The sequence below is a fragment of the Equus przewalskii genome, chromosome 6 (assembly GCF_037783145.1).
Source record: "Equus przewalskii isolate Varuska chromosome 6, EquPr2, whole genome shotgun sequence".
Lineage (NCBI taxonomy): Eukaryota > Metazoa > Chordata > Mammalia > Perissodactyla > Equidae > Equus > Equus przewalskii.
In genome coordinates this window covers 49,244,917-49,260,035 of record NC_091836.1, presented here as the reverse complement: position 1 = coordinate 49,260,035, position 15,119 = coordinate 49,244,917, and the positions used below count along the sequence as shown (strand labels likewise).

The 15,119-nt window shown below is 63.2% G+C and overlaps 1 protein-coding gene and 1 long non-coding RNA gene across 11 annotated transcripts in view; one reads left to right on the top strand and one right to left on the bottom strand.

The window, feature by feature from the left end:
- Window positions 1-13,349, bottom strand: part of DOCK6 (dedicator of cytokinesis 6) — a 40,358-nt gene extending 27,009 nt beyond the window's left edge. For 4 of the 10 annotated variants that reach the window (XR_011541490.1, XM_070625474.1, XM_070625476.1 and 1 more), the window contains exons 1-14: window positions 13,183-13,347; window positions 8,208-8,295; window positions 7,486-7,661; window positions 7,177-7,245; window positions 6,765-6,894; window positions 5,777-5,989; window positions 4,355-4,440; window positions 2,797-2,863; window positions 2,516-2,665; window positions 1,601-1,681; window positions 1,366-1,519; window positions 780-907; window positions 567-660; window positions 12-174 (exon numbers count right to left, since the gene is read on the bottom strand). Coding sequence is in view for 7 of the 10 variants with exons in the window: in XM_070625474.1 (XP_070481575.1) it covers window positions 12-174; window positions 567-660; window positions 780-907; window positions 1,366-1,519; window positions 1,601-1,681; window positions 2,516-2,665; window positions 2,797-2,863; window positions 4,355-4,440; window positions 5,777-5,989; window positions 6,765-6,894; window positions 7,177-7,245; window positions 7,486-7,661; window positions 8,208-8,295; window positions 13,183-13,226 (1,643 nt within the window). In the remaining 3 variants the exon portion in view is untranslated. Of the gene's footprint in view, window positions 1-11; window positions 175-566; window positions 661-779; window positions 908-1,365; window positions 1,520-1,600; window positions 1,682-2,515; window positions 2,666-2,796; window positions 2,864-4,354; window positions 4,441-5,776; window positions 5,990-6,764; window positions 6,895-7,176; window positions 7,246-7,485; window positions 7,662-8,207; window positions 8,296-13,182 lie in introns of all 10 variants that reach the window. The other 6 variants (XM_070625470.1, XM_070625471.1, XM_070625472.1 and 3 more) reach the window with 3 other exon arrangements.
- On the top strand, window positions 2,661-9,221 carry LOC139084141 (uncharacterized). Its single transcript, XR_011541493.1, has 2 exons — window positions 2,661-2,921; window positions 6,663-9,221. It is a non-coding gene; the product is annotated as an uncharacterized lncRNA (long non-coding RNA).
- Window positions 13,350-15,119: the final 1,770 nt, after the last annotated feature.

Here is a 15,119-nt window from a genome sequence, read left to right as displayed (position 1 = left end):
TGAGGCCATACCTGTAGCTGGTGTGGGGGGCATAGACCTCGCGGGCCGGGAACTCCAGGATCTCCTTGGTGGGCCGGCCCCTGGGGTCCGGGTAGGGCTTGACATGAAGCAGCTCCGGGGAGAGGCAGAAGTGGGGATTCTCAGGGGCCGGGGAGATGTCGATCTTGAGCTGGGCTGAGGAGGGGGCAGCTGGTTAGCACCTGCCTGGGTGACCCCCGGCCGGGCCCCACCCTCTCTGGGCTTCAGGGTCAGACGCCCTCTGGTGGCTCTGTCCTTCAGGTGCTAAGACCAGAAGATGCCCTCAACTTGTGTCTCTTGTCCCCATATTGGATCAGCTCTGCCCTAGGACCCACGTCCCAGTGGCCACCATCCCCCATTTTACCCCCCATCCATCTTATCTATTGTTTGTCCTCTGTGGGCCCCATTAGCGATCCAGCCCCTAAAGTCAGGAATTTGTCTCTCACGGTCACCGTTGGATCCCCAAAGCCTTGCACAGCAGGTGCTCAGGGTGGGTTTGTTGAGTGACAGCATGAGTGACACCTCTTATTTATGGGTGCGCCACGCACCGGTCACGGGCCGTAGGCGCCGCAGGAGAGACGATGGGCGTCGCATGTCAGCCAGAAACTTGAAGAGGTCCTCGTCACTGAGCCGCTCAGCTTCCTGCACCAGACCCACCCCGTGAGCCGGGGCTGAGGGGCTGGGGGGTCCCCCGGGCCTGTGTGGCCACAGAGGAGTCATGGGGGGGTGTCCCTGGCTGCCCTTCCCCCTGGCCACGACACCTGCTTAAAGAAGTTGGTGACAGTCAGCGTGGCCGGGCGGAAGCCGGAGAAGCTGCAGGCATCGTCCCCGCTACTCGTGCGGTCCTGGGGCCCCCGACGGCGGCGGTCAGTCCAGGTGGAGCGACGCTCTAGGGGAGGCGGGGTCAGTGATGGAGGGGACAGAGATGAGAGACAGAAGTGGGGAGGGAGGGGCGGTGCTCCAGGGGAGGGGGGTCAGTGATGGAGGGGACAGAGACGAGAGAGGCAGGGAGGGAGGGGCGGTGCTCCAGGGGAGGGGGGTCAGTGATGGAGGGGACAGAGACGAGAGAGGCAGGGAGGGAGGGGCGGTGCTCCAGGGGAGGGGGGTCAGTGATAGAGGAGACAGAGATGAGAGGCGGGGACTCAGCCTGTACCGAGTCCAGCCAGCAGAGGGCGCTCGCTCCCCTCCCCGTAGCCCCTCCCCCGACCCGTCGGCCCCTCTCCTCCCGGCGGCCCCGCCCCGGCCCCGCCCCCCAGATGGCCCCTCCCCTCCCAGTGCCCCCCGGCCCGCCCCGGGTGGTCCCAACCCTCCCCGAGGCCCCGCCCCCAGGCGGCCCCGCCCCCTCACCGCCGTCCGAGTCGGGGTCGCGGTCGGGCGGCCCCGCGCTGCTCACGATGTTGGCCAGGTGCACGGCAGTCCAGGCGAAGGGCATGCGGTAGCGGCCCAGGCGCGTGCAGAACTGCTCGGCCGCCAGGCGCAGCTTCTCCAGCTTCTCTTTGTTCTGAGGGGAGACCCCCGACCGCCCAGCTCAGCGCCCCAGGCCCCGCCCTGCCGGGGGCCCGCTCCAGCCTCCCCGCGGTACCTTGGCCGTGTCCACCTCCTTCATCACCATGTAGGGCTCGCAGCACTCGCTGATGTCCCCCTGCTGCAGCACCTTCTCCAGCTGCGGGGCACGCAGGCCCGTGAGATGCCGCGAACCCCACCCTCCCCCCAAGCCCCCGGACCCCCGACACTCCGTCCAGCTGGGGCTCCCGCGCCAGCGCCTCCCATGGCTCCCACGGTCCTTGGGATTGAACACTGCCAGCCACTTGCCCAGCTGGCTGCCCCCACCCACCCTTGAAACCCACCCCCAACCCACGCCTCCATATATTTTCCCTACAGTTACTTTTTCCTTTGTTAGCACAGAGGCCACTAGGCCTGGACCCCAACCCTGACCACTCTGGGGCTGTAGGATCCTGAACAGGTCTCTTACCCTTCCTGTGCTTCAGTTTCCCCATCTGTTAGATGGGGGCCAGGGCAAGCCCCACCTCCCGGGGCTGCTGTGAGGACTAAAGGCAGACACCCCCGTGAAGCCTGCCGGGATGTGCTCCATTAGTGTCACTGGTGTCACCTGACTGAATGTTTTGGGAAAGGAAATTTGAGCTCACTCCTGGAAACAGAAATCCCACACAAATGTGCCAACGAGATCTTTCCTCTCCTGATAAACTGGAACACTCTCAACTTAAAAAGCCATTTTAGACGGCGGTCCGCATGTGCCAGGGCGCCATTTCTCCTCGGGCTCCCTACACGTGTCTCGGCTCAGCGGCCACCTCTCCACGGAAGCCCTTGGTGATTTCTCCCGACCTGGGTTGGGCCAGGGGCCTCCTCTGGGCCCGGAGCTGCCTGTGCTTCCCCCACGACAGCCCTGATCTGCCCCCCTTGGTGACACGCTAGGAGAGCAGGGACCACACCTGTGGTGTCTGCCATGATCACCCCCCCGCCCAGCCCCAGCGGGCACCTTGATGACCAGGAAGATGTCTGGCGAGGGGTAGGTCACAGAGAAGATGGCGGAGCGGGCCAGGGTGGAGATGGCGGGGTGGGTGCCGTGGGCCCGCAGCAGCCCCTTCATGGAGTCCGAATTCAGGTCGAAGTAGAAGTTCTCCGAGATCTGGGGGCACGAGAGGCAGCTGGTCACCACCTCCAGGAAGCCCGCCGCCCTGGGACACCACCTCCAGGAAGCCCGCTGCTCTGCGACGAGGAGGGGGCAGGGTGGGGGAAGGGAAAAGGAGGGGCTCCCACCTTCTTCTTCTCCCGCACATCATACAGGGCCAAGATGCCAAAGATGGGCTCAATTTCGATCTCGAACCTGTAGGGGAAAGGGGCTTTCTGGCAGAGGCGGTGCTGGCCACACACCCCACTCCCAGGTGAGGCCCAGCCCAGCCTTGGTGCGTCGTGGAGGGTCACCTGATTCCCATGGGGCCATATGGAACCGCCACTTAAGCCTTGCAGTAAAGGCTTGTCCCATTTTGCAAAAGGGGAAACTGAGGCACTGAGGTTTTTTTTCTTCCCCCCTTCTTCTCTCAGTAAATAACTCACGCAGAGCTGCTCCCCCTGCAACTGTGGCCCTTGTTCAGGTGGCATGGAGGCAGCTTTTGGCACAAGAATTACCCCCATCTTGAAATTCTTGACTCCGGGGCCTCACTGTCTCCCCTCTCTGGGGTGTCTCCGCCACCCCTGCCATCCTGGGCTGAGGCCCGTCTTTGCTCACCTTAACGGCCCCTGCAGTCGCCTCCCTGTCTTACTCGGCCTTACCAGCCCCCACCCATCACATGCTTTTTTTTTTTTTTTTTGTGCTGAGGAAGAGTGGCCCTGAGCTAACATCTGTGCCCAGCTTCCTCTGTTTTGTATGTGGGACGACACCACAGTGTGGCTGATGAGTGGTGTGTAGGTCCACACCTGACATCTGAACCCACAAACCCCAGGCTGCATAGCAGAGCACGGGAACTTAACCACTACACCACCGGGCCAGCCCCATCGTGTACCTTTTAAGGAAGCATCTTAAAACATAAAATTTAAGGCTCACCATTGCCCTGAGAACAAAATCCTGCGTGGCCTGCCCCACCCACCTCTTGGCCTCATTTTCCCTTCTCCAGATGTCTCCCGGCCTTTGTGTGTGTTGTGTTCCCCACGTAGAGGGCCCTGGGTGGTCATCCCACGGTTCTATGTCCTGTACACAGCAGGCGCTCAATGAGTGTTTGTTGAGTGACTGGATGAGCTAGTTCCCAACCCGTGTGCTTGAGCCAGACTGGGGCCTCCCTTTCCCAGCCCAGTCCAGGCAGGAACCAGGGTGGGGAGGGGCAGGCCGGGCTGGGGGCCAAGGCCACATCCTGTCGGCTCCATTCCCACGCACTGTGGGCTGCTCCCCGGAGGCCCGTGTGGAGGGGCCTTAGGCGGCTGGAAGCCAGGCCCAGGGTCCCAGCACCCCCTCCAGCCCGGGTCCACACGTCAGAGCGAGTACCAGACCCTGGGCTCACAAGTCGTGTGATCTCGGGCACTGTGACGTCGCTGCTCTGTGCCTCAGTTTCCCCAGCTGCGCCCACTTCACAAGGTTGTGGTGAAGCAGAGCAGTAATGTTCATGCGGGGCTGAGAGCAGAGCTGGTACACAGCTGGCACTTAAGGATTGGTGGCTTTGAATAATGAAAAGGGAGTCTTATTTTCAGGCCTAAGAGCCTGCAGGTGGCCTCGTGGGTCTTGGCCGCACAGTGACTGCATGGCTTGCGTGAACGCCAAGTGTGCGCCACACTGTACCCCACGTGGCCCCCTGCACGTCTGAGGGACGGCGGGTCAGACACTCACTTAAGCGACAGACACTTGACCAGGATCCTCTGTCCGAAGTGCTCTTGGGGCGGCTCCGGGTGGCTGCAGCGTTCCACGGCCTCGTCCTGCCAAGAGCCAAGGGGACGGCTGGGACACGTCCTCCAAGAAGGGCTTGGGAGGCGCGGCCTGAGACCTGCTCTCCCCTGGCCTGACTAAACTGCTTGCAGCCCCTTGCCTCTGAGCCTTTGCACATGCGGTTCCCCCTGCCCGGAATGCCCTTCGCCCCTCCGCCTTTTCTGGCTGATGGCTGCTCGCATTCAGGTGGCGGCTTAGCTGGCACTTCCTCCAGGCAGCCCTCCCCGACCCCCAAGGCCTGGGCAGCACCTCGCCTGGGTGCTCACAATGCCCTGTCGCAACGGGCCCTGCGGCTGGACACAGAGGGCCGTGGGAGGGACAACCTCTGCACTGCTCTGTCTGGGTTGTCATTCCCCAGTAGAGGGTCTCTGCCCCACCAGACTATGACCTCGGAAGGCAGGGACTGGCTCTGTCTTGTTCACAGCTGTGTCCCTGGAGCCTGCCATGCGGCGGGCACCCAAACACATCAGCTGAATAGAGAGGTACACAGTAGGTACCTACTAAAAGTTGGTTGGACCAACATAGATGTATACAGAAAGCATTCAGTTAATGCTGATTGGACATATGTAGGCATATATATGAAGCACCCAACAAGTACTGATTAAATAAAAATAGGAGTACACAGTCAGCACTCAATAAATGGCTGAATGAAAACATAGGTGAATACATTAGGCGCCCCCCAAGAAAAGTTGCCTGCATAAATATAGGCACTATGGTAGGTGCTGAATAAATACCAGTTGCTGAAATGCTGTTTGAACAGAGGACTATACACTAGGCATACAATTAATATTAATTAAATAAATATAGGAGCATATAGTAGGTGCCAAAAAAATGCTGGGTGGATAAATATAGGGGTATGTATAAAATAAATAAAAGCCATTGGATAAAAATACAGGATATACAGTAGGTGCCTAATAAACGCTGCTTACATAAATATAGGAGTATATAGTAGGTATCCAATAAAAGCCATTGAATAAAAATACAGGGTATACACTAAGTGCCCAATACATGTTGATGGATAAATATACGCATATGTAGTAGCTGCTTAGTCAATATTGGTTGATCAAACTCTATTTGATTAAAGAGATGTCTATACAGTAGGTGTGCAAAAAGTATTGGTTGAAGAAATATAAAAATAGACAGTAAGTGCCCAAGGAATGCTGGTTGGATAAATAGAAGAGTCTATAGTAGGCATCCAATAAAAAGCCAGGGAATAAAAATGCAGAGTATACAGTAGGCGCCCAATAAATGCTGGTGGGATAACATACAGGGATAGGAGGCAGCTGAATGGGTGCTGGCCTCCCAGCCTGCGCGGGGGGCACCCACCTCATCAGGTGCCGGGTAGAGGGTGAGCAGGGCGCGCGGGCGGTTCTGCCTCCGCAGGGCCTCGTTGCGCCGGTCCACGTCCTCCGGGGCCGCGCGCTCCAGCAGCGAGGGCAGCAGAGAGTCGGCCGCCAGGTTCCTCAGGTCGAAGATGCCAGAGGCGCCGCTGCTCCGCGGGGTGTCATCCGGGGACCCCGAGCAGTGCCGGGGGTCATCCTGCCAGCGAGGATGCGCAAGTACTGAGCGCCAGCTGGATGCATCTTCATCCCCCTTGGGGGAGACTGTGCTCAGGCCCATTCTACAGATGGGAATCTGAGGGTCGGGGTCTGGGGTCACCACGACAAGGGTCACCTGGGGGGGCTTTGCTGGCCCTCTTTCTAGAAACTTCTGTCTGGGGAGCCCCCCTCCATCATCGTTGGGGGAGGTCAGCCTCCAGTTCTGGTTTTCACGTGACCCTCATCTGGCCAATCAGAACACAGCATCCGCGGCCCCAGGGATTGGCTCTAAAATCAGGACTCGCCTGGGCTGAGCCAATGAGAGCCTTCCTTGGGGCTTTGCTCACTGTTGCTAGGGGCGGGAGAGTTCTTCCCTCGGCGCTGTAGCTGGCCCGGGGCCCTCTCTGACCTCCGAGACTGGGCTAGGGTCAGAGCTGGCCGGCTGTGGTTCAAATCCCGGCTCAGCCCTGTGGCCTTGGGTCTCAGAGCCCCACTCGAAGGGCCTCAGTTTCCCCCCCTACATCTCAAAATAGTCACAGTGGAAACAATAATTCTGCGGATGATTATTGTTGGTATATAGTAGGCGCTCAATAAGTGTCAGCTGACAAAATACAGGCTCCAGACCCAGCAGGCCAGCGAAGGCCCTTAACTTTTCACTGCCTTTTCGGTTCAAGGCTGTTTGGGTCCTTCCTCGCCACCTGAGACTGAGATGTGGAGCCGCGACACCTGCGACCCCTGCGACCCTGGGGCTGGGGGACCCCGCCCGGGTCCCTCACCGCGTCCTCCGGGCTGGCCTTCTCGTCCCCGGAGGCGTCCTGCTCAAAGACCTGGCGGCTGAGGCCTCTCTGCCGCTCTCGCTGTGTCTCGGTGGTGATGGGGCTGTAGGCCGCGCTCAGGTGCTGGTACCTAGGAGGAGGCGGGGCGGGATGGGAGCGGGGACGAGGGCTCCCCGGGGACCCCCGAGGTGGCCTGACACCCCCACAAGCCCCGCGGGATGCCTGACAGCCCATCCTTCCTGCCTGCGCGTCACGGCAGAACTCCGCCTGCCCGTGCAGGGCCGGTGGGCAGATAAGCAGAAGGACCGGACGCCGACCCCCTCCCCCCCCACTTGGCTCTCCTGGGTTCAGAGGCCACCTCCTGTCCCCTGTCCTGTCCCCTGTCCCCCACACCGCTCCGAGCCAGACGCACCTCCTGTGGGCAATAATCCAGTCTTCCGTGTACATCTCCACCGCCGCCCTCACCTGGGCATCCAGCTTCCTGCGCCAAATCAAATCGGGGTAAACTAAGGCAGGGCCCCGTGTTAACCTTTCCAGGGGCCCGCCCTTCTGTCTCATTCAGAGATGCAGAGATGGAGCCTCAGAGAGGGAGGGCGCCTTGTCCGAGGTCACACAGCCGAGCGAGGCGCTGAATGTGGGGACTGCTGGGAGCGTGATGGGGAGCGGGGTGTCGCCGGGGGCTCGGGGACAGAGCGGAGGGCGGGGCGGGGCCCGGACGCACCCCTCCTCGGGGATCCCGGGCTCAGTGGTCCGGCACTCGCGGGGCCGCAGCAGCAGCTCCAGGTCATCGGCTGGAAACTCCACCAGCTCGCGGAGGGGCCCGGGCTCGGCATCGGGCGGCCGGCTCAGGAGCACGTCCTCGAAGTCCAGGGGCTCCACGACTTCAGTCAGGGGGACCTGGGCGGGGCAAAGCGGCTGTGACCCCTGCCCGGGGGCTGGGGACCTGGAAGGGTGGCAGGGGGGCACGCGGGCCTGTGCTGTCCCAGCCTCCGGAGCGGTGGGAGCCATGGAGGATGCTGGAGCTGCGGAGGGGCCCTGGATGCCGGTGACAGCCGCCGCCCCGCCCCCTCCTCGGCTTGTCCCCGCCCCTCTTTCCAGGCAGGAAGTCACACCCTGTGCCGGGAGAGGCCTGGACTGAGGGTGGAAGGAAAGGCCTGTTGACAGCGACAATCCCGAAGGCCCTGTGTCCAGCGGCCCCGCCCCCTCCCCCCCCCCCGGCCGGAAGTCCTCCCATCCCCCAGCCTCCCCTCCCCGCATCCCCCGCCGGGTGGTCCAGGCAGCAGGGGGCGTGGCCACATCGGGCTGGGACCCCTCCCCCCAGACCACCCACAGGGCTGCCGCCTCCCCCCAGGAAGCAGCTGCCGAGAGGAGGGCACAGGGAGACAGGAGTGGGGACGCTCCCCACAGGACGGGGTGGGGGGGGGGCGCCCCCGAAACACCTACCCCCAGGGAGCTGCTGCTGCGCCGGCTGGAGTGCGGGGAGCCACTGCGCTCCCGGGACACCTGCTTCCGCACCTCGGCGGCCACCGTCCTGCGGGGACAGGAAGGGAGCGTCGGGGCAGGAAAACGCGGGCGGCGGGAGGAAAACGCGGGCGGCGGGCCAGGGGAACAGGGGCTTCGGGATCCGCAGACCTCAGCCTGCGGCCGGGGCTGCGACAGACACAGGCCCCCAGCGCCTCCAAGCCGGGGACCTCCCGACACCCCCTCTAAGCGCCGATGGGGGAACAGAGCGCCCTGTTTTCATCCCCCCTGGTCCCCGCCAGGGGTCTGAGTCCTGCCCGGCCACGCCCGGCTCTCCCTTCCTCATCTCGGGGACCTCGGCCCACCCTGGGGTCCCCCACACACGGGCCCTGCTTCCTGCACCCCATCCGGAAAGTGTCCCTGTGCCAGCCCTGGACAAGTGCCTCCTGCTTCTGAACCTCAGTTTACCCACCCGGAGCTGCCCTGACCCCACCCCCACCCCCACCCCGGGCTGCTGTGTGGAGCTGAGCAGCGGCCTGGCATTCAGTGGGCGCTCCACACGTGCGCGTTCTCAGGGAGTCAGAGGCTGCCCGTGTCTAAGGCCAGCACGCCCGGTCACCAAGGTCAGGCTGTGGCCTTCCCGGGCCGCCCGTATCTTCGCTGGCCTTCGAAGGCAGTGAGGAGAAGGGTGAGGGGGCAAGATCTGCAGGGGGCGGGCCAGCACAGGAACGGGGGGGGGGGGGGGCAGGTCCAGGGGGACAGGGACCCCTCGGACCCTCTATTGAGCTGGGAAGGAGGGACAGCCATGCTGTAATCTGCGGGAACAGTGTGCCCAACAGAGGGAACAGCAAGCGCAAAGCCCCTGTGCTGGGAGCGTGGACCCCTGCTCCTGGTGGCCTCCGGGATGGCAGGAGCGAGGACCGTGTGGTCCCCACAGAGGCCCCAGCACCAGCCCCCGTACACAGCAGGAGCTCGATAAACATTTTTCTGATGGAATGAGTGAATCTGGTCCCACTTACTTGAATGCACTGTGAGCTGTGGGAGGCCCCTGACCTCTGAGCTGTGTGGCTCTGGGCGGGTGGCACACCCTTTCTGGGCCTCCCTCCCTCCCCCTCCCCACTTTCCTGCTATACTGAGGATCGCAAACCTGCAAACCGGGTGGCCCGCGGGCTGCCGGGCCACCCACGGGATGGGCTTGTGCAGTGGGTCCGGGGAGACCAGATGGAGGCGGAGGACTGGGGACACCGGGCAGCCTCCGAGGTCACAGCCACGTGGAACACATGGGATTTGACGGCGCCCCTGGCCCCTCCGACGCGGGGACCCCCAGTTTGAGACCCCGGCCTCACTTCTCCTCTCGCCCTGTATTCCACTTATTTGCTCGTCAACTGTCCCCTGAGTGTCGTCAACAGTCCCCTGAGTGTCGCTTCTCTAGGCTGCGGGGAGGATGGGGGAGGGAGGAGCTTCTAGAAAATTCCAAGGGTGTTCAAAATTAGAGATTTGCCCTCAAGCTCCCAAAGCGGGGGCTGCCTCCTCTGGGAGCCGGGAAGCAGGGGGGCTAAGGGGGTGATTCCCGAGACGCCGGTACAGGGGACCCGGCTGTGCCCTGGGGCCAGCTGTTCTGCAGCTGCTGGGGTCAGAGCAGGGGGAGGGGAGGGGCGGGGCCTCTGGCCTTGGAGAGGGCGGGACAAGGACGGTGTGGCTGGGTGACACCCCTTCTCTGGACTTCCCGGCAGGTAGCAGCACCCCCGCCTCATTGGCTGCTCTGAGGGGAGGACCCGGCACACAGTCGGTGCTCAATTAAGGCTCGCTGTCACCACGCTGCCCCCAAGAGGATCCTGGGAAGCTGGGGTTTCTGGCCTTGCTTTTTCTACCAGAGATGAGTGAGGCTCAGAGAGGGCCTGGGGGCACCCAGGGTCACACAGCGAACGCAGTGGGGCCCAGAACCGAACCCTGGGCGGCTGGTGGTCGAAGTCGGTGCCCTTCGGCGTTGGGCACGTCACAGCGCCCATGACAGGGAGCAGGGCCAGGACCAGGGGTTCCAGAACCTTCCCCGCCCCACACTCACCCCCACAGCGGGTCCAGGGGTCTTGGGGCTTCAAGAGCATCTCGGTACTGACGACTCAGGGGGTCCGTCCCCAGGGACACCTGCCCTCCCACCAGCTTCCCTGTCACTGAGGGCAGCCCCACCCTCTCTCTCGGAAGCTCGGGACCCACCCCGGGGGCATCCCCCAGGCCCCTCTCTTTCTCAGACGCCCTGCCGCAGTGCGCATCCGCGTCCACACAGAGGCAAAACGTTGAGCTGATTCGAGTGGGTTTTTCTAGGAGGCGACCTTAGGATTACCATGACGTGGTGGGTTTCAGCTCCTGAGGAGACAAACCCTCCGGAGATGAAAAATCGACCCCACCATGTGACAATTTAGAGGGGAAAGACGAAGCTGTGGCACCACTGGGAATTCATGTGACACGGCAGCCCTCACTCCAAGGCTGGCCAGATTAACAGAGGTCTATCCTCGCAGGGGAGAAGGACGAGAGAGCTGGCAACAAGAACGACAGAAGCCTCAGATGCCGTGTGTTCCCACTCGTGCAAAAAGTGAGGGAAGAATATGAATCCCTAAAACCCCAAAGAGATTCCTCTTCATCCCCCAGCCTCCCGCTCTGGGACAGGCAGAAAATTTGAAAGACAGATAACATGAGCGCCGGCGAGGACGCGGAGCCACGGGAACCCTCGTCCTTGGGAAAACTGTGTAGTTACCAAGCAAAGCTGAAGAGATACGGGGGCTGGCTGGTGGTGCCGTGGTTAAGTTCACGCGCTCCACTTTGGCGGCCCAGGGTTCCCAGTTTGGATCCTGGCTGCGGATCTACATACTGCTCATCAAGCCATGCTGTGGTGGCATCCCACATAGAAGATCTAGAAGGACCTACAACTAGGATATACAGCTATGCACTGGGGCTTTGGGGAGAAAACAAAAAAAGGAAGCTTGGCAACAGATGTTAGCTCAGGGCCAATCTTCCTCACCAAAAAAACCCCCCAAAAAGTTGAAGCTATGCCAAGCCAGCAATTCCACTCTGAGGCATAGATGCTCAAGAGGCAACACGTGGCCCAGAATGTCTCTTGCAGCCCCGATTGCGACAGCCCCCAAGTGAAGGGACTCAAATGTTCCTTGACGAAAGATGGGGAAACACACACAGCTGGTGGAATATTATACAGCAATGAAAAAGGACGAGCTAACCACAGAGGAACCCTCTCCCGACATCACAAGGCCGGGCCGCCATGCGCGACACCCCACCAGCTTCCGTTTATAGAACATTCGAAACAGCCCAAACAGCCCCACTTCTGAGGGGCAGAGCTCGGTGGCAGCCCAGGAGGGTGGGGCCGGCCCACCCTGACCCGGGCGCTTTATCCTTATTCTGTAAACGTCGTGCTCTCCTCTCTGGAGGGGACTCAGCACGATTTTTTTAAAAGATTTTTAAAAAACGCGTTTGTGAATATGAGAGCAGGAAGAGGCAGGGTTTCCCAGAATGTTCTGGAATCTGGGGCCCATGTCCTGGGCTCCCCACGACAGACCCTCGAGAGGGACCCAGCTACTTTGCAGAGGTGAAGAGTGGCCCAGGTCTGAGCACACAGACACCTCTGGAGACCTTGTCAGAGGCTGGCTGCAAGACTGGAGCCATTTGCTTGTGGTTCACTGGGGCCCCAGGATCTTCCTCTCGTCTTCTCACCCTGGGCTCTGTAGCATCTGCTCCCCAAGGTGGGACCCAGGACCCCTCTTTCTTATTTGAGTGGAAGCTGGGACCCAACGACAGAGGGACTGAGAGGCCAAGAAACAGGCTCAGAGATGCCAAAGGTCCAAGACAGAGACGCAGAGATAACAGAATGTAAAATTGCCCACTGCTATGCCCAGACACCAGGTTGCGTCCCTCGTCCGTTCAGAACTCTTCATGGCTCCCGCCTCACTCAGGGCCAAAGTGAAAGTCTACCCTACAACCCGCAATGCCCTTCACCATCTGCCCCAGCGTCCCCTTCTCCTCCCCGGGTCCATCTGTGGTCACACTGGATCTGCTCCTGCCTCAGGGCCTTTGCACACGCCCTTCTCTGTGTCTGAACTGCTTTTCCCCCACATGTGGGCACCGACCGCTCCCTCGCCTCCTCCATCAGATATTGCTGAAATGTCACCTCCTCACCCAGGCCTCCCTGACCCGCCTCCCCACCAAAAAGTGTCCCCTCTCCTGTCTCTGTCTGTCTGGTGCGTCCCCATAACCTATCACCACCATATCGTCCACTTTATGGAGCTTCCCGCCTGTCTCCCCGGCTCTATCTGTCCCCCAAGCGGGGGACCCTCTTCTTGGGTGTCCAGCAAGCCAGCTCCGGACCCACAGGCCGGGTGGGGGTGCTCAGGGCAGGTCCCCCGAGCAGATTCGGACCCAGCGGGGCGCAGGCTCGGCGGCCAGGTCCCCTAGTCTCCCGCAGCGCCCGGCGCCCGCCCCTCCCCCGCCGCCCACCAGCTGGCCCCGTCCCCGCCCCCACCGCCTCCACGCAGTCGCCGGGCCAGCGCGACGCCGGCGGGGGGCGGGGGGGGGGGCGTCCCCAGCTGTCCCCGCGCCCGCACAGCTGGGGGCTCCCGGCGCCCCGAGCACCCCGGCCCCGCCCGCGCGGAGGCGCAGACGCCCGGGTCCCCGCTTTGGGGACGCGCAGATGGCGGGGGGGCCACCCGCCCTCCAGCCGCCGCCGCCTCCGGGAAGGCCCCCGGCCACGCCCCCGGCCCCGAGGGGGACAGAGGGGACCCCGCGGCCATCGCGCCCCCCGCCGCCCTCCCCGCGCTCGGGACCCTCGCGGGGGGCACGGGGGTGGCCCGGGGGCGCCCCGGCCGGAGGGGAGGGGACGGGAGGGGACGGGAGGGGAGGGCGGCCCCGGGGCGGGGCTGCGACACGTGGGGGCGGCCGGGGACGCGCCGCGTACCTGTTGATCTTGTGCGCGAAGGCGCGGCGCTCGGCGGCCGCCATGGAGCCCCGCGCGTCCCGCCGCCACCGCCGCCACCGCCGCCACCGCCGCCACCGCAGTCACCGCGCCCCGTCCCCACCGCCGCCGCCTTCGCCTTCGCCTCCGCCGCCTCCTCCCGGCTCGGGCTGGCCGGCTGGGCGGGGCGCGGCCGGAGGCGGGGCCCTTCCGGGTGGCGCGGGCCGCTCCGTGCTGCCCCTGCCGGCCGGAGGGGAAACTGAGGTCCCACGCGAGGCCGGGGAGGAGAGGCGCGGGCCCCGGGCCGCGGGCGCCGCTTCTGCCGGGGGATCCCCGTCGTCACCGCCATCCGGGGCACCTCCCGCGTTCCTGAGCTCGGCCCTGACACCCACAGGGAGCGCTCTTGTCTTTCACTGTACAGATGGGTAAACTGAGGCACGGGTGTCTGCGCGCTCGTCTGGGCCTGAGTGATCCCCGGGTTCCCTGAGGCCTCCAGGGGATGCGCCCCTGTCCCGGAGGAGGGAGGAGGAAGGGTCGGGCTCTGAGGCCCCCGGGGGGTGTGACTGAGGACCTGGTCGTGGGACCTGAGGGAGCCAGTCCTGGAGGCTGGACTGGCTGGGCCACCTCCCCTGGCAGGAGGAGGTGGGGACGTCTTGGGTCACGTGTGGTCTCATCTTTGCCCGGTTGTACCTCTCCCAGCCCCCACGCATCCTCTGGATGTGCCAACCTCTTGGTCACCTCCAAGCCCCCACACGGGCAGATGACCCATCCTGATGGCCCTGTCAGCCCTGCTCTGAAAATGTCCCTGGGAGACTCTGAAGCTGCCTGATCCTAGGGCTTGGCTCTACCGTAGGGCCTTTGCACATGCTGTTCCCATTCCCCGGCCCCCTGGAGCAGTGTCAGACCCTGAACCCACAGGACCGAGGCCTGGATTGTGGAGCAACCCTCCCACTCTGCCACTTCGTCCCAGGCCAGTGAGGGCACACGGGGCTGCTCCCGGCCTGGCCTGTGACACGTGCACAGGTGTGGCAGCAGCCTGCTCGCCTGCCTGAGTGGTCCAGCCAGGTGTGACTCCGCCTGTCACTCGCGTCACCCTCACCCCGGCCTCCCAGTCTAAAGTCCCTGTTCGCTTCTCGGGCTGTTGGGAGCCAGGCTGGGTAGGAAACTTGGAGACTGACAGCTTTCTCCCCTCCCCTCGCCTCCTTCTGGTCCAGCCCCCATCAAACCGGGTCTCCCAGCTCCTCTGCCCTTGTCCCCTCCCTGTCCTCCCCTCCTGCCCCCTCTCCCTCCATCACTCCCCTCCAGCTGCCTGCCTCCTCAGTGTTCCTCCAAACACAGCTCCACCTCAGGGCCTTTGCACACGCTGTCCCCCTTCCCACACGTGGGTGCCATCCTCTTCCTCTTTGACAGATGAGGAAACTGAGGCCCAGAGAGGCAGAGCGGCTTGCCCCATTCACCCAGCAAAACGGTGTCAGATCTGTCACCTGAGGAACCAGACCCCAGAGTGGTTGTCTCTAAACACCAGCTGGGTCCCCATCCGGGCCAGGCTGTGTGACCCAGCGTAAACTTCTCTACCTCTCTGAGTCTCTGCTCCCTCAGCTGCTCCAGGAGGGCTCGAGGTCAGTCACAGCAGGGGGCGCGGCCCCGGGGAGCACCCAGCTCCGGGCCCTGTGGGATCAGATCCCACCCAGGGGACTCGGAGCCCCGTCTTGGTGGGGACGCCACTTCAAAGATGCCTCCAGGCAAAGGCCCTGCCCGGCCGCCGGACCTGATGGGCGAGGCTGGTCCTCTGCAGAGTCTGGCCGGGTGGCCTCAGCCGGGTGGGGCCGTGGTGACCCGGCAGCTGCTCAGACAGGCCCGGCCCGGCGGGGACTTTGGCCTCCTCTAGCTGCTGTGGGAGCACAGCCTGCTGGGTGAGAAGCGGGAGGAGGGACTGTGCG